Below are 18,624 nucleotides of genomic sequence, written 5' to 3'. Positions count from 1 at the left end.
CCAACATAGCAACCATTGAAATAAAGCATCTACCGGTATGTCAGTTTCCATAGCAACCAACATGATTACCCTAGCAACCATCACAGAAACAGCTTTATTTAGCATTGCAACAACCATGTCTACCTAAGCAAAACCATTGTAATATCATATGTTTTGCATTTTCATGCACTGGTAATTCATTTTCTAGTTAATTGTTGATATAGCATCGACATTATTGTTATTATTGCTATTTTCCTTAATGTAGTCTAACGTTTTAAAACTGTTTACTGTTTTTTTTTTACTATTGTATTGTTTTATTTTGTAAGTCGCTTTGGACAACCATGCATGTATGTAGTTAAACCATATAAAAGAATATATCATTTGAATTGCTATTTTTTTTATTATCTTTTAAATAGAAAATACATTAACACAGACATTTACTCATTAAGACCACACATGGTAATAGGTAACAGTGGTAAAACAAATCTTTTCCCATTTTCTCTCAACTCAATGTTTGATCAGTGTCACTCTCCATATGTCAGGTGGATCTGAAACTTTTTTAAAACAAATTTTTTTTTGTAATGTCTCTAAATATATTGTGTAACATGTTCACATCCTGTTGAGGCTTGCTTTGAGACTGGGGATGCAGTCCACTTGTCATTCAGGAGTTCCATAAGGCAGGGATACAGTATTTATGTAAAGAGGCACTCGAGGATCCTGTTTTTTTCTTCGACATCTGGCTTTTGATGCCCTCCATTGTTCACGCAGTTGTTGACGTTTTTCTTCAGTCATGTACTGTATGCTTCGTGGTTTAATTTCTCCCTTTGCCTTCTTTTCAAGATATCTTTACGGGAAACCCACAAAAATAGCACAGTCAATACGCCATATTCATTGCAAATAATAACAATAAAAAGTCACTGAGTCAATAACACCTACATTCAGCACCATAAATGACTTACTTTATTCTTCTCTCTCTTCGTAATTCCTCCCTCCTGTTTTGGTCTGCATTGAGCTTCTCTCTGTACCTTCTCGTCCTCTCTTTCCCAGATGTTCCTGGAAAAGACTAATAAGAAAATAAAAATCACATTAAACATTGCTGTCAACAGCACACAGTATGTCTACATAATGAGTGCAAACCTGGCAACACTTCATGACAAGACTGTCTGGTCACAGTAGAATAGTTCAGACAGTAAATGTTAAGTCTTTATTTGTCTGATAAGACTCCTGGAGATGTAAGTTTCAGTAGTCATAAAAATAACTAAGAAGAAGAATAAGAAGAATTGATTGTCAATGTTATGTGAAATTAAGGTGAGACACTAGCACTCCTGGGGGAAGAACGTTTTTACCTATTAGGCCTTTGCCAAAACTTTACTGCATGTGAACTACATATATTCATGTGTGTGAAAAACGTCACAGCAAACATTAACAATTCTATAACTGTCCTAAAACCCACCTGCCAGCTCCATGTGCTTTCCAGCGTCTGCTGAACTTCTTGGTTTTGGTCAGAAGGAAATATTCCAAGCCGTGTCTGAAAAATTGCCCGTTAAAGAAGAGATATTCTGCATCACACAGGACGAATCTTGTTTGGCTTATAAGGAAAACAAACTGTATTGTGTAACTGTGTGGTATTGATACAAGCCTGTTGTTAAAGTGCTATTAAGAGTGACCAGTAACTACCCTGCCTTATGTGGAAGTGCTACTCAAATATGTGAACAAATTTGCATGAAAGTCTAAACTTGACAAAGGCCCTTGTCTGCTTCCTGACAATAACTGCTTGGTATCTCCCCCAGGCTGGCTTGCAACCTGCCAAATAATTGGTTGAAAGTTAAAGCCATACTATACACCTTCAAATTCATATTAAATGAATAGTCATATAAAGAACAGATCAACAGGTAATTCCCACTAGTCACCCATGCTATGAACTAAATTGTGCAGTCTGGGTTCGAAACCCACAAAATGTAAAAAAAAATACCCAACATCGCCGCTTGACTACTTTATATTTCCAGAAGACACCAGTTAGCAAGCTTCTAACCATGCCAACTGGTCAGTTGATATTTTGATGTTTATCTAGTTGGAGGGCAATCATTTTAGGTGGTTAGCAATAACGCAGTCTGACACTGTTAGCCACAGCTTCACACAATTCACTGGATGTGGGTTAGACCCACTATGTATAACTAGCAAATAAACTTATTTTCCAAAAAGTTGTCATATTCCTAAAACATCATGTTCCATTAAAATCCTAATTTTATAATGAGTTTTCTCGCTCCATCACATACATAATACTGCTGTAGGAAACCTCATCCACTTACGCTATACAGATGCATACCTCTTTTTTGACGGACAAAAGTTTCGGACGTGGTGTGCAAATGTGATTGGCCCAATGTGAGGTTGACACAATGTGAGATCATATCTATTTCAAATGATTAATGTTGGGGAGGGAAAAAAAAGGTCTTAATTTAAGCAGGTTCCAGCAACACCTGACTTAATATTTTTTAATTTCCAACAATTTGAGCAAACTTTCATGCATTGTAAGCTAAAGGTTAGCATAAGTTTTCTTTCCCTAGCAACCATTGCCACGAAGAACATAAACAAAACTTTAACTAGTATTAAGGGGACCACACACTGGAGTCTGCTCTTAGTGCACTGGTGTGGAGTAGGCTTTACACAGCTGATAGGACATTATCATGATCTAGAACAGGGGTCGGCAACCCGCGAGCTGCCTTTAGCCACTCTCTGTTGGTTCCCTGGCTTTGTTTAAAAATATAAATTAATGAAATATTTTTTACAATTTCTTTAAAAAAATATTTGTCACCAGTGTTAAGCTAATACATACGTTATAAACTTGTGGAAATATGTAGCTGTAGGCCTAGCCTACGCATGTAAAATGTGTTTATTTTAATGCGTCATAGGCTGTCACATCCTCGCGTCCCTTTAACTCGTGGCTGGACTGGAAAAACAAGCGATGGCGTCAAACTCCTTAAAAGTCGTGAAGGCTAAAACAGATCAATTTAATAGCCTAATCAATTAACGAATGTTTGCCACTGCGACTGAATCGTCAGCGGGATGTCTGATCTGCAGCAAGAGGACACGCAAAATGTAATGTTGAAGACATCTCGAAAGTAGATCATTCTGAGAGCGCAGATATCTATACAGACCAAATAGCCTACCATGCCATGCAACATTGTAGTAGTTAAAGTTGCCCGGGCCAGGCAGCCCGGCGATTCAGAAATGTTCCCTCGCTACATTCCGCCAGCTTTCATGAAAATCGGGCTTGTAGTTTTGTGTGATCCTCAGGGAAACAACGAAATCGCTATGGAACATTGCATTTGGACACTGAGCAAAAATAGAGTCCAGAATGAATTTCATCAAGCCAGTGTTGTTGCCATCTTTGCCGCCATCTTCAGGGGAAAGTCCGTAGGAGTCTTATTGCTGAGTGTGTTGTAACACGCTCTGGAAATTCACAATTTCGCCGCCGTTTAAAAAAAAAAAAAAAAAACATAGTCCAGTATTTCTTTCGAAATTGAAATGAAGTTGTATGGACTGGACTTTCTTTTTTTAAACGGCGAAGAAATTGGCTGGTACTGGTACTGGCTTGATGAAATTCATTCTGGACTCTTTATTCGACCACATAAAGACCTCGGGATACTTCGGTTTGGCTTTAGGGACCCTCTACTCACTACCACGTAAGTGTTATGTTGTTTGGAACTGTAGAAGAGCTATAAAAGTAGCGTTTTTTAGCAGCGCAATTGAAATGCCCCGCTCACTTCCAGGCTACGAGTTGTGACTGAAAACGGTACAATCGAACTTTCTCAAAACACATCCGAATGACATGATTTTGATGTCAACTCAACGTATGTACCCCCAATCATCCGTAAATCGATCTAAAGTGCATTTTACTCCGGATAATTCCTTTAAGTTGTTTTTAAGATACACATGTTGTGCATGACATAAACTGAGTCATCCGCACAGTCTGTGCCATCAAACCTTGCAGAAAAGATGGACATTTTCATTAGTACGTTTGTTCCCTGGAAATAAAACTATGGGAGAACCACTGATAATAGTTTTGTTTATTTCATGCTTCAGTGAATCATATCTGATTAGATTACCAGAGATAGTATGTTACAGCAAATATCGATTGCTAATTAGATAGACTAAGCATTTCTGAAGAAGTGGAAAAAAATATAGACCTACAGAAAATAACAATCTTTGTTGTATATTCACACAACTTTACTTTGGAGACACAATACACAAGTCTATTAGCCTGGCCACACCCACCTAGATCTCCTTTCAGGGAGATACAGTACTAGTCTGGAACACCATAATTCACTAACGTTGACATCAGACCCCAGAAAAGTAGGACCAATCAGTGACGAGAGGGGATGATGCTATAGTTTCAAAATCGAAAGTGGCTGTGGTAAACGGTAGTAGCAATTCCTGCGAACATCATAAATTACAATGTAAATTAATATATGGCAAAGGTAGGCCTGCATACATTGTTCCCTGACTGTTAATGCTTTTTATTGTCAGTTTGTAAAGCCAAAATCCCCAAATTTGATTGGTTAGGCTGGACCAATGATTTCAGAGTTGACGCAAAATCTACGCCCATCACCATGCTAGTGTTGAAAACGTTTCCCAATCATGAGTCCCAAGACAATTTTACAAAGTGAATGAGTCTGGTTTTAACCAGGCTACAAGTCTACTTTTTGCAAAGCCATTTCTGCTAAAGTATATCTGAAACCTAATAAATTATTGAATGGTGCAGTATTAAAGCTCTCCAGAGCAGATCAGAGCTACCATAACAAAGTACAGACTAATGGCTTGCCATCCCAATACAACTTAAATAACCAGAGGCATTATAATTCACTTTAGAGATGACACCAGGATCACGAATGAGTGAATTTATTGTCAGTTTCACAAGTCACCAACTGGAATGAGACAACCAAATTGTCAAAATCACACTGTGTCAGGGTCACCACCACCAATTTGTATTGGTTATCATTTATACTATTAAAAAAACAAAAAACAAATCATGATCCCATTCATGGTTCACAAGGCTTGCACCCTGCACATTTGTTTTTGTATGCTCCTAGCGTTATTTTGTTTTCATTTATTCAGAATTGTCCGACAAATATACACATTATGCAGAATAAAAGAAAAAAATACAGACAAATTTGAGAAAAAATTCAAGTGGGTCACCCACAGCACACCCACAAGTCATGAAGAAAAGTAATACACCACTGATATGCTCAAGGACTTCAATATTTAGATAGGGAGGTACAAACTCCACCCACTCAAGGCCAAACAAAAGTAACAATCTAAAAAGGGCTGACATTGAATTAAGCTCTTCAAAATTGCCCATTACTGCTGCTATGAAGACACTGGTGTAAAAGCACTTATACGCAGACCATTTATCAAGTGACTAATTGATGGAAACAGAATGGGACCTCTGAAGGTGAAGTCGCACATAGCTCTTCTCTGCAAATCTCTTGCCACAGCGGAAACAACTGAATGGCTTCTCCCCTGAATGACACCTCAGATGTTTCTGAAGCTGGTGTCGCAGAGAGAAGCGTCTGTTACACTGAGGACAACTGAATGGCTTCTCCCCTGTGTGAACCCTTTGGTGCCGTTTTAAGTTGCCTGCGACCGAGAAACTGGCAGGGCAAAGAGAACAACGAAAGGGCCTCTCGCCCGTGTGCACTCGATGGTGGATCTCCACCTGCTTAGGACACTTGAATGTTCGACCACAAAGCAAACAGGGGAAAAGTTTCTTTGCCGCATTCTTCCTTTTGGCCTTGCGTGTGTCTTTTCTAGAGCTCACAAAGCTACCAACGCTTGCCATTTCCGCTAAAAACTCATCTTTGTTTACCTGGGGCAATACAGGTGCAACTTGCCCATGGTCACTGGTTCGTTTAACCAGCACATCAGTCTCACACTTCTCACTTCCCAAAAACGGCAAGCTGTACCCATCTGATGGTCTTAAAATAGAAACCAATTGTGGTGCAAGACTCTCTGGCTGACCTTCAGAGTTTATCTCCCATTGTACACCGGATGTCCTCATCTCCCAAGTCATTTTGTCTGCTCTAAGTTCATTAATTGCACAAGACAGCCTCTCAGTCTGCAATCTGTGAGTGCTGTCTGATCCACTGACCTCCAAAGTGTCACTTGTGCTTCCACGATCGTCAGTCCGTTCAGATGCCAAACAAGCGTTCCACTCCACACCAACTGTCCCTGACCACTGGTCCGCTACAAGAGATATGAGAGAAATGATGGTGGGGAAACATGGCACCAGGACTGGAACAATTTAATTTAGAGAGCAAACAGCAGACACGATGTACACAGCTTTATCCAACATCCGTGTATATTCTATGCCATCCTGATTGAGCCCTGTACAACTTTTCTACATTTAAATATAAGAAAGTGTATACAAATAACTGAAAAGAAAAATAAGTAAGCTATTTTTAGTCTATAAGCATTCTCAATTTTAACAACACTAACCTACATGGCAGTTAGGGTAACAGTTTGAATCAAAACATAAAAATCTAAATATACAAATCATATAATGAATGAAAACATTACATTTAATGGTACATATATGCATAATACAATAAATACTCCTGTTGTTATTTCCACTGTCATAATTTAAAAGGCATACACTATGTTGGGTAGTGAATATAAACTCTAGGCTACTTATACATTTGAAGGATGTAGTTTTAGAAAACAAGGGCAAAAGGGCATAAACTGGTATCTTACCAGAGGTACTTGGTCGAGAGTTGGCCTCTTCAGATTCCATTTTAACCACACGCTAAAATAGAATACAACAAATATTGATGTACAAACAACACTATATGGTCTATTTAATTATGACATATCTAATAAAACTAAGCAGTGTGATAAACATATTTATAATAAAAGACAAAATTATTTGAGTACAGTAACGCTCCACACTGGACATTCAACAATATTCTATGTACTCACACTGAAAGAACTGTGTTCCATTGGTGGAAGCACATTGTGCTCTTCTATGCAGCTTGAAGGAAACATTGTACTGTTAATTGTGAGTTCGGACTCTTTGAAACCGGCGAGGCTAAAAGATGTGGATGCCTCTATTCGCCTCTCCTCGTGTTCCCCCATCTCAGTCAATGGTTGGTCAAGATCTGTTTTCATTGCCTGAAATAGAGTAAAAGTTGTGTTAATATCACAAAACAAAAATCACTCTACAATAGATGAATATGTATGACTTAGCAAATAATATGTAATATCAAAATTATTACATTTGACTCTTGTTCAAACACATTACAATCTAAATGTAAGCTAGATAGGTGGTATCAAGACATCACTGCTGCAGAATACAGATAAAGTGGTGCAAGGCATGTCTCATAGTTAAGGCAATTATATAAAAACACACAGGGCCATTAAGGTGAAGACAAAAACAAAATGATAAAGATAAAACACAATCTTTATTTGATAAATACTTAAAACTTTTCATATGCAACGTACAGGTGTTAAAAATATATGACAACATAGTGAACGAGTGCCTTCACATGAGTAGACATACATGAAACTTTCTCTTCAGTGTAATAATAAATAACAATAATTCAAGATGCCAATGACACAACCATTTGATCATTTACACCTCCTGCATATCCCACATGTAACATGTTTAAGTATGTCCTAAAGGAGAAGTCCCTAATTATAATCGATAGTTCATTTCATTGGGCCCTAGTTTAAATAGTGGACAAAGGGCAAAGGGTTAAGTCAGCAAGCAAAGTTCTTGTGCATGAACTATGGTGTGGCATATGGGAGCTTTGAGCTGACTCTTCAATAATCGTGGTTAAGGGCATCCCTATGTTAAATTAGCTAACTGAGTTTGCCTACTTTTTCAATTAAATTTGGTTGAATTTAAGAATTTGCACTTTGCCCATCATTCGAATTAGGGCCCACTGACTTCAGCAAGTTATGCTAGCTTTCCATCCCACCCAAAAAAAGCTCTGGAGATAAGAAGCAAAGTGTCTCGGGCCAAGCCATTCACTAATACTGGCTAATCAAAACGTTGCGTTCAGGTACACGAAAGGGTATAACTGGACAACAATATCTACAACCCTTTGGCAGAATCAAGAACTTTACCATTAAATCTCAAAGGAAAGAAACACATTTTGGTAACCATATTTCAAACAATAATGTATTTATTTTTTCATTCTGCCTCCTCTGATGAATGGCTTTTATGCATGTGAATCCTCAGGTAGCTTTTTTCAGAGAACCTCCGAGTGCAGTGAGGGCACCCAAAGGGCCTCTCGCCAGAGTGCACCTTAAGGTGCATCTTCAGTTGGTGCAGATGGGAGAAGCGCTTCTCGCACAGACTGCAGCCAAATGGCTTCTCCCCGGTGTGGACCCTCTGGTGTCTTTTCAGGTTGCCAGCCTGGGCAAAGCGCATTCGGCACTGGGTACAACTGAAGGGTTTCTCGCCCGTGTGGACTCTCATGTGGATCTCCACTTTTTTGGGACAGCTGAACCTTTTACTACAAAAGCTGCAGAAGAACCTTTTGTCTTTAGATGCCATCACTGCAAGATTTCCCAGTTCAGAACCACTGTATATTTGATTTTGCCGTACTTGTGTGTGAGCATCTGACAAACCCATATTAGCAACAGAGACATTACTTCCAAGGCCAAACGAAGAGGAACTCATATCATAACTCTCATACTCAACCATTAAACTGTTTATGTGATTATCTACATTCTGCATATGCGGATACTCCTCAATCTTAACAGGAGAATCTAGTTTTTCGCCTTGGCCATCTGAGGGCCTCCCAAAAACGTCAGGAAAGCCATCTGTACACGGGATAGACTGATTGATCAGCGTGGATGACTGTGATTCAGTAACAGAGCTTCCGTGGTCACTCTCCTTTGTAGTCACCGATGCCTGCGAGTTCTCAATTACTAAACATTCGGGGCTGTGCGCATTGCCAGCATTTTTAGTTCTTGTGTGTTCAGTTCTCTGGTTAATGCTTTGAGTCTTTGCCTCAGTCTTAATCTCAGCCTTCAGGACAGCATCTGATCCACTGACCTCCACAACAGTCTGCCTGCTCCCAGGTTGCTCAGCCGACGAAGCCAGGGGGTCAGCAGTTACAGTGTGCGAGACGATTCCATCACAGACGGGGCCCACTATTCCTTAAGGGTGAGAACACAAACATAAAGACAAAAAGGGATATCTTGTTAGCTTTCCACATGGCATAGTGCTATGATAGCATTGATGAATAAAAACAGAGATGGTGGTACTCTCTGTTCTTACTTTTCCAGGACGTGCCTTCAGGTCCATGTAGGAGAGCCTCTGGGATCTCCTGCTTAATTTGCACCTCTGGGTCTTCTAGCTCAATAACTGTGGGCTGATAACAGAGAAAGTTTACTATACAGCATTCCTTCATTTATTGCCCGGAGAGAGCAGATTTAAACTCGCTTGTGTGTAGAAACGGTCATTCAACTAGACCTGTATGAGGCACGAGACCTCCTCAGGGGTAACGATTTATAACATGTCAACTTAAGGTGTAAACAAGGACAGGTCTACATCCCATTCATTGAACAATGCCTCAATTCCCTTGATTCACTGCTACTGCATAGTTTTGATCCTATTTTGTTTAAATTGCTTTCTCACCAGTGGGAACACACCAAGGCCTAATACTAATGCAGGTGATGCATCTCAAGACCACCTCTATCTTGAGGTTCCGGGTAATTTTTTTGCCACTGACCTGGGTGTGATTACTGTTTCAGGACATACAGAAAAAACGAACCAATCCAAACTGCACTTTGTTTTGATAAAATAGATAGCTGCAGATGTGAAAGCACCCTTAGATCTACAGATTGCAAGAAAGCAAAGAATGGTGCTTTCCACTCAACTGAAGAAATCACTCTGCAGATGGCCATCCTTGTTACTTGATTGCTGTATTAAGCAGATATGCATACATTCTGTTGGGTAGTGAATATAAATTCTAGGCTACTTAGGGTAAACGTACTCATTAAGCCCACCAAAATCTGAGTTCAGTTATTTTTCATACATACTGACATAGTTTATTAACGTAATATTTTGTTAACGTGTAAGATTAATCTCTCATTTTAAAATACATTAATTTATTTGTGTACATATCATATAAAATTGGTACCGTGGCACCACAGCCCTAGTGTACAATGTCAGTGTATGTGTGTCTTAGCTGTTCAGGTCGAACACACTGTACAAAACCATAAAGGCAACGGTCCAGTAGAAGGCTCTGCGTGGCACCATTTAAACCCACGTGTTCCAAATAAGCCCACGACAGAAATGACGGACAAAATATAAAAAAATATATTATTTTCAAAGCAGTAAAAACACCAAATATTTATTCAATAACATATCTTACATTTAACAAGTATTAAAAAAAATATTTTATTTTATGTTTGGCTTGCTTTTGCCAACTAATGAAATCAGTAAGGTAAAAGAACATCAAAGTCACAGGATTACAGTGAAAATGTATCAAACCTCATAATTTCAGGAATTTCCTATTGAAACACATGAGATGCTTTTAAATGAAACATGCTGGGCTTAAATGGAACATGCTGGCCTGGGCTTAAATGGCTTATTGCCTACCGAGGAAATAAAGATGGTATGTTCACACCAAAATGAATAAAGCTACGCCTGGAGCCTAAATATGCTGGAAACTTGCTATCATAGTTATCCAGGATTACCAAAGTGTTCTCATTCAAAGTTAGCTTGTGCTAGCTGCTTTTTGGGTCACTGTACCATTTAATCCCACCTAGAAAAAAAGGCATTTTTTTGAAAATATGTAGCCCACCCAAACCACTTACTGTGTCTTAATTTGTAGATTGGTGTAAAATTAATTAGAAAACATTTAGTGTACATACTTTTTAATACGTAATATGTATTAACAAATAAATAATATGTATTAACCTTGTGATTAGCTCGCTATGCTAACTAACTAGCTCATCTTTCCAAATTAAATCAAATAGTAAAAACTGACTAAACATTAATCTCTCAATTTACATATGAATATGAATGTACTGATCAAGTAAGTGGCTGAAAATTGTTGAAAAGAGATAATTTCTGAGAGGTTCCAAAACAGCAAAGTTTTGATGCGACTTTATGTGAGCCTCCTTGAGACTGCTCTGAATTAGGCTGGCCTAACTCAACATTGACAAATGTGATTAGTGCTCAACAAAAACTGACCTGTAACTAAGAAATTGTTAGATTGTATAAAATAATGAATAGCACAAGACAGCCACTTCTTCTTTTTTTATTGACTTCAAAGTTGCAAGTGGGCTTAAATGGTGCCTGGGCTTAATGGGTACGTTTACTCTATACATTTGAAGGTTGTAGTCTCAGCAAGAATTTGTTTAGTGTGGAGTTCATTCCAAAATGGTATGTTCCTCATCAATGCAACTTTGTGTAGACAGGCACTACAATAGACTTAGAACATGTCCTACTACATTGGGTATTGTTTACCTCTACCGTTTCACTAGTCCGCTTTGATGGTTGATCCTCTGTGAAACATCTTCTGTTTCTCCAAGAACTTTCCCCTTGAGTGGCAAGAAATCTGTCTCTGGTTGGGAAAAGACCACCTCCTGCAAAAGGGGTAAATTAAATGTTTGCTCTACTGTAAAGACCATTAGGCTAACTGTAACAGTTGTCCATTGACCAACAATATTCTGGAGTTACCAACTCAATGCAATGCTGCACTACAAACGAAAAGTCCTATATACAATACAGTATTATCTGCAATTCGAGAGGTTTTTTTTTACGACCTAACGTTAACGTTACCTCTCCATCCTCGGTTTCTCTCCATGACGGAGGTTCTTCCTCCACTGCGAGCGCTTGGTGCGCGCTCTCGTATTGTTCTTTCCGCGCGTTCTCTGGCCATTTTAAGCTCCATCATTTGCAACTTTCTCTTCAATGTCCTATTTTCATTCTGACTGTGCGAAATTTCGAGACGAAGAACCGCATAATCGTCGTCGATAAGCTTGCAAATTTCTGCTACTGCCGCGTTGGCCAACACCTCCATGATGGAAGCGATCTGTGTTTTAAAAGCGATGTTGTTGTTCGCCATTGTAACGTTTCTGGGTTACAAAGCGATGCCAACGGAATCGGAGGAATGAAGGCTACACTTTCCTAAAAGAACAATAACTTCACTTAGCTAACGCTTACTCGCGATTTGAAACGAAATTTGAAGATAAATTTGACAGTAAAATGTGGTGTCATAACAGCAAAGGCTGCTTTTTTCCCTTCCTTGTTGTCCCACTGTCTTCACGTCCTCTACTGCCTCCCCCTGGTTGGGAAGACAAACATAGTAGTATGTGAGCTGGAGCCCTAGACGGGTCATTGCAAGGTATTTTTTGGTATATCCAGAAAGCGTGGGCTCATTTTACTACATTGTTTACTACATTCAGTGGAAATGCATGGATTCCAGTTTCTTCCAGTAGCAACTGGAATCCATGAATTTCCACGGAATTATTTTTGGAATCTGATCCCTTATCATACCTGTTCATTCTTACTCGTCACTCGACTTATCGTGACTAAATTTAAGATGGCTGCAAACGCTAAACTTCGTGAAGATACTGTCTGTATAAATCGTCTTGTAAGTAAACTACCAGTGCTTTTTCAAAGTTCTCAGTGTCTAGTTTTAAATGTCAGGGCCCTCGGAAGTCTACCAATGAAGTGTGGAGATACATTGAGCCTCATAAATGCAGGGCTCCAGAGTGCGACCAATTTGGTCGCATATGCGACCTAATTTTTCAAAAGTGCGACTAAAAAAAATCGGAGGTCGCACCAGTGCGCCTTATTCGAGAGAGGAAAAAGTGTCCGCATTGAAACTCTACATTTGGTTCAATAACAGACACATATTTGGCCAATATCGTGGTTTAAACAAATCACAGATAGTGAAGGGCGGGACCTCCCCTCTGATTGGCCGTGGCCCAGTGCCTGTGAGTAAATTTGAAAATGCGTGTGCTGCAGAGAGAGAGAGAGAGAGAGAGCGATGGAGGTCAGAGACCCGTCAGATAAACAGAGTGGATGTATTTGCATTACAGTGTGGTCACATAGGCCGAGATAAATGTCCCCTCTCCCCACTGCCTTTCAGCGGCTGCTGGCAGCATCAAACCGATCAGACGAGCCCGAGATGATGATCAAGTTTATCGTTGCCTACGATAGGCCTAGTGAAACTTCCCTTCACCAAGTTCAGTCCGAAATAATTATTCACCAGAAAAATAGTTTGAACGTAGGCTAAACCCGACGTACAGGAATGCCACTTGCGCCAAATTTATAGGAGTCATTGCAGATGAAAAGACGTCTTAAAATTGCGAACAATGCATACAACGACCGAACGACAGAGATACAGATATCGCCGAAAAGGAGTGCGTCATTGACCGCAGTTACATGCAGGGAGTAACCCGGTTTTCAACAGCAATATTCGTTTTGCGCGCGAGTTGTGTAAACTCATTCTGATGGCATCAATCAATTTAATCCGGTATTTGGCGCAAACCGAATATCGCTGCTACATTTAAAGCCCGATGGACACATTTAGATCGAGCATGGCAAGTCATTGCAGTAGCCTATAATAATAGGCCTACCATTTCGTTACTGCATTAACCATGTTCTTATTGAAAATTTAAAAATACTAAAATTAAAAAGTAAATTGCATTGTGGGGCTGTCAAATGATTATTGCAATCATCATTGCAAAATCACATAAAAATCCCCCAGGCTACTTGGAACATCTCTTTAAATTGTGCTCAAATACATTTCTATGGAAGATGCTAGCATGGCGAGCTGGTTTAGCCAAGGCATAAAGATCATGAAGGATAGTAAAACATTGAGCCATGAGATGTGCAGTTTGAAGCCCTTAAAAGACGTGCACTGTTAATTTACTCAATGTTATTTTTATTAATTAATCTTGAGATGTTTTAAGTTTAAATTTCAGCTCAGTGAAGCACTTAAAGCACCAACACTTCATTAAGTTACTTTTCTTGTAGAATTGTAAATCATAAATCATAGGACAACCTATATAGGACAGTAATTAAGGGAAAAAAAGTGAACCTGCTGCGGTGTTAAATGCGATGTGGTTGAAAATTTGGGTGCACCTAACTTTTGTGCTGGTGCACCTAAGAAAAAAAGTTAGGCGCACCAGTGCAACCAGTGCAAAAAGTTAGTCTGGAGCCCTGTAAATGGTGTAAAACAGTGATTTATTTGCATGGCTAGCCCGATGCCCTAGCACCACCATTGAAAAAGCTGTTGGTAGATTTTGGCGTGCAGGGGACAAGCCGAGATGGGCTATGAGACATACATTCACACTCGGTATCATGTTTCAACACACTTTAGGTCAATATCACACCGGAATTCTCCTTTAATCCCATACAAACCGAATTTGGCTGCAGTTCACCAGAGTTCACCTAGATGGCGATCGCGGGCGAGTCCAAACAACATGGGGTCCTATGGAGCTACATGGCCTACATTTATTGTTTTCACCTAGCCTAGAAATCTAGACGCACCCTAGCGGCGGCAAATTAATTTGCTCAGCTTGTACGTCTAGTATCGAACCATAGGAATTTCTATTGGCTTAACACCGTGGATGACGGCCAATCACAGCGCTCTATTTCGTTAGAGAGTCTTAAGGCGGGCTTAACAGGATAACGACATCCTGCGACGGTGAACAACAAGGAAGGTGGCTATGGCAAACGAAGAGCGGTTGTTTGAATCGGCGTTGGCGTCAACTTTGGAGGAGTTGGACTTGTGCTTTTCTTTGAAAGTAGATCAACACAATGCACTTAAGTCATTCCTTTCGAAGAAGGATGTATTTGCCGTTTTGCCGACCGGATACGGATATGGTCGTAGCGCTGGCCTATTGCATGCCTAGGCAGTTTGAAAGACAATTCTCTGCCCGCCCCTTGGATTAAGCGAGGTGAATGATTCGATGCCAGACTATACATGTCAATGATATAGGATGGCCCGCCAGGCTAGTTTTCACCTATTTAACAACTGAAACCCTCAGATTTTATTTTATTTTTCGCAAAATGGATATGGATTATCAATCAAAAGTGAAATAATACGGGAGTCATGTCCTTTCGTTTTCTTACAGGTTGGGTCGTTGTTGCCCATAACACGCTAGCATTTATGCTATGCTATGCTATGATCATGCTAATGAATGACATCATTGACATGTTTGAAAGGCTTTTTAGAACAATTAAGTGACTTTAAAAAATATAATACTCAACCAAGTGTATTATCTTTGTCTCCCCTTTCGAATACAATATTGAAATTACTTGAAAAAAAATTATACCCGAGAAAAGTGGATTTTGAGGGGTACAGCTCCATAGACCTCCATTCATTCTGGACTCGCCCGCGAGCGCCCCTAGATGCAGTACCACACCGGAAGAGTTCCGAGAGTGAAGGTTCTCCCCTTATTAGACATTCTCTGATTGTCTTTGTGCTCTCAATTTAGTAAATCATACGGAAGCTTATTGCTGCCAGACTAGAATAAATAAAAAGGCTCAGTATCACGTAATTACGTGAAAAGTTTCTTGGTTATGGTTATGGTTATGGTTATGGATTTAGCAGACGCCTTTGTCCAAAGCGACATATAAATACAAAACAACATAATAATATTTAAAAATGAACAGGGAACAGATTAAAATCTAGGTCAAATATAGTAAGGAGAATAGTTGTAGTACACAATAATATCAATTCAATCAATAGCCTAATAAAAAAAGCAATGTAAAAAAGGGGAAAGGCAATAATAAAACAATAATGTCAATTCAATCAATAATATAAAAACAATAACATGCTAAGACTACATTAAGGAGAATATCAATAACTAGAAAAGCATTTCCTGAAGGAAATACAGTGCATGAAAATGCAAAAAATATGATGTAAAATATCATACAGAGTAAAAACAAACTATATTGGTTGCTAGGTAGATGAGGTTTAATATAGTTGGAGTGACTGAACAGTTAAATAGGTGGATAGTTTATATGGTTAAATGATTTGCTTGGAAGATAAGGTTTAATATAGTTGGAATGATTGAACGGTTAAATAGGTGGATAATACTTAACTTAGTTAACTTAGCTAATGCATTTTTAGTAGTTAGCAATGCTAACATGCTAACTATGTTAACCATGTGACTTAGCTAATCTAGCTAATCATTTTTAGCACTTTTGCTAACTATGCTAACTAGCATGTTAACATGCTAACTATGCTAACCATGTGACTTAGCTAACTTAGCTAATTATTTTTAGCAGTTTTGTAAAAAATGCTAACTAGCATGCTAACATGCTAGCATGCTAACTATGCTAACCATGTGACTTAGCTAACTTAGCTAATCATTTTTAGCAGTTTTGTAAAAAATGCTAACTAGCATGCTAACATGTTAGCATGCTAACTATGCTAACCATGTGACTTAGCTAACTTAGCTAATCATTTTTAGCAGTTTTGTAAAAAATGCTAACTAGCATGCTAACATGCTAGCATGCTAACTATGCTAACCATGTGACTTAGCTAACTTAGCTAATCATTTTTAGCAGTTTTGTAAAAAATGCTAACTAGCATGCTAACATGTTAGCATGCTAACTATGCTAACCATGTGACTTAGCTAACTTAGCTAATCATTTTTAGCAGTTTTGTAAAAAATGCTAACTAGCATGCTAACATGCTAACTATGCTAACCATGCTAACTAGCTACAGTGGGTAGGAGTCATAGTTGATGACAAGTAACAGTTACAATGGCTGAACAGTTAAAAAGTTCAGTAGTTTAAAGGGTTAAATTGTTTAACAGTGAAATATTGTAGTGAGGACTTTTATTTTGAAACGGTTTTTGGCAGAGGAAGCAGTTGGACAGGATGTGTAGTCTTAATAGGGCCAGTTTGTATGCTTAAAGCCTGAGACTGGCAGTTGAAACAGGTGGCCCGAACACCTGCCGTAGGATTCTAATTGCTTAACGGCCGTATTGTGATGTCATAATCATAATGTTAAGTCAATGGGGAAATTTTGATTCGTTTTTAATTAATAGTTTAAAAAGTATAAAAGTTACAAAGTTGAAAAATACAAAGCTCACATGTCCTAAGTAAGACCTACGTAACATAGTTTGAATGAAGTTTCTACGTTAAACGGTTGAAGCTGCATTAAGTGCGTTAGAAGAAGAATAATAATAACTAGAAAAGCATTTCCTGAAGGAAATACAGTGCATGAAAATGCAAAAAATATGATGTAAAATATCATACAGAGTAAAAACAAACTATATTGGTTGCTAGGTAGATGAGGTTTAATATAGTTGGAGTGACTGAACAGTTAAATAGGTGGATAGTTTATATGGTTAAATGATTTGCTTGGAAGATAAGGTTTAATAAAGTTGGAATGATTGAACGGTTAAATAGGTGGACAATACTTAACTTAGTTAACTTAGCTAATGCATTTTTAGTAGTTAGCAATGCTAGCATGCTAACTATGCTAACCATGTGACTTAGCTAACTTAGCTAATCATTTTTAGCAGTTTTGTAAAAAATGCTAACTAGCATGCTAACATGTTAGCATGCTAACTATGCTAACCATGTGACTTAGCTAACTTAGCTAATCATTTTTAGCAGTTTTGTAAAAAATGCTAACTAGCATGCTAACATGCTAGCATGCTAACTATGCTAACCATATGACTTAGCTAACTTAGCTAATCATTTTTAGCAGTTTTGTAAAAAATGCTAACTAGCATGCTAACATGTTAGCATGCTAACTATGCTAACCATGTGACTTAGCTAACTTAGCTAATCATTTTTAGCAGTTTTGTAAAAAATGCTAACTAGCATGCTAACATGCTAGCATGCTAACTATGCTAACCATGCTAACTAGCTACAGTGGGTAGGAGTCATAGTTGATGACAAGTAACAGTTACAATGGCTGAACAGTTAAAAAGTTCAGTAGTTTAAAGGGTTAAATTGTTTAACAGTGAAATATTGTAGTGAGGACTTTTATTTTGAAACAGTTTTTGGCAGAGGAAGCAGTTGAACAGGATGTGTAGTCTTAATAGGGCCAGTTTGTATGCTTAAAGCCTGAAACTGGCAGTTGATCGATCCAGGTGGCCCGAACACCTGCCATAGGATTCTAATTGCTTAACGGCTGTATTGTGATGTCATAATCATAATGTTAAGTCAATGGGGAAATTTTGATTAGTTTTTAATTAATAGTTTAAAAAGTATAAAAGTTACAAAGATGAAAAATACATAGCACCCATGTCATAAGTAAGACCTACGCAACGCAGTTTGAATGAAGTTTCTACGTTAAACGGTTGAAGCTGTATTAAGCGCGTTAGAAGAAGAAGAAGAATAAGAACTAGAAAAGCATTTCCTGAAGGAAATACAGTGCATGAAAATGCAAAAATATGATGAGTTCATATGGTTAAATTATTTGCTTGGTAGATAAGGTTTACTATAGTTGGAATGACTGAACAGTTAAATAGGTTGATAATTGAAATGGTTAAATTATTTAGGCAGATAGTTGACGATAACTAACAGTTGGAATGGCTCCAATGTTTGCTAGTAGTTATGTTAACTATGTTAAAGATAATAATGGTAACCAAGTAACTATGCTAACTAGCATGCTAACAATATTAAAATGTTAACTATGCTAACCA

The 18,624-nt window shown here is 38.4% G+C and overlaps 1 protein-coding gene across 2 annotated transcripts in view; it reads right to left on the bottom strand.

Annotated features, from left to right (window-relative positions):
* The window catches only part of LOC143133901 (uncharacterized), a 41,788-nt gene extending 29,538 nt beyond the window's left edge, over positions 1-12,250 (bottom strand). Inside the window, exons 1-7 of one of the 2 annotated variants that reach the window (XM_076293848.1) lie at positions 11,780-12,250; positions 11,465-11,583; positions 9,266-9,359; positions 9,041-9,144; positions 6,955-7,146; positions 6,730-6,781; positions 6,128-6,222 (exon numbers count right to left, since the gene is read on the bottom strand). In XM_076293848.1, coding sequence (XP_076149963.1) covers positions 6,128-6,222; positions 6,730-6,781; positions 6,955-7,146; positions 9,041-9,144; positions 9,266-9,359; positions 11,465-11,583; positions 11,780-12,065 — 942 coding nt within the window. In that variant the 5' untranslated portion in view covers positions 12,066-12,250. The remainder of the gene's footprint in view (positions 1-6,127; positions 6,223-6,729; positions 6,782-6,954; positions 7,147-9,040; positions 9,145-9,265; positions 9,360-11,464; positions 11,584-11,779) is intronic. The other variant, XM_076293849.1, reaches the window with a different exon arrangement.
* Positions 12,251-18,624: the final 6,374 nt, after the last annotated feature.

The sequence above is a fragment of the Alosa pseudoharengus genome, unplaced genomic scaffold (assembly GCF_046254945.1).
Source record: "Alosa pseudoharengus isolate Yale_2024_CS ecotype anadromous, Long Island Sound unplaced genomic scaffold, YU_APseudo_1.1 YU_APseudo_1.1_scf_2, whole genome shotgun sequence".
NCBI lineage: Eukaryota > Metazoa > Chordata > Actinopteri > Clupeiformes > Clupeidae > Alosa > Alosa pseudoharengus.
Note: the sequence above shows the minus strand (reverse complement) of the source record. Positions and strands in the feature narration are given on the sequence as shown.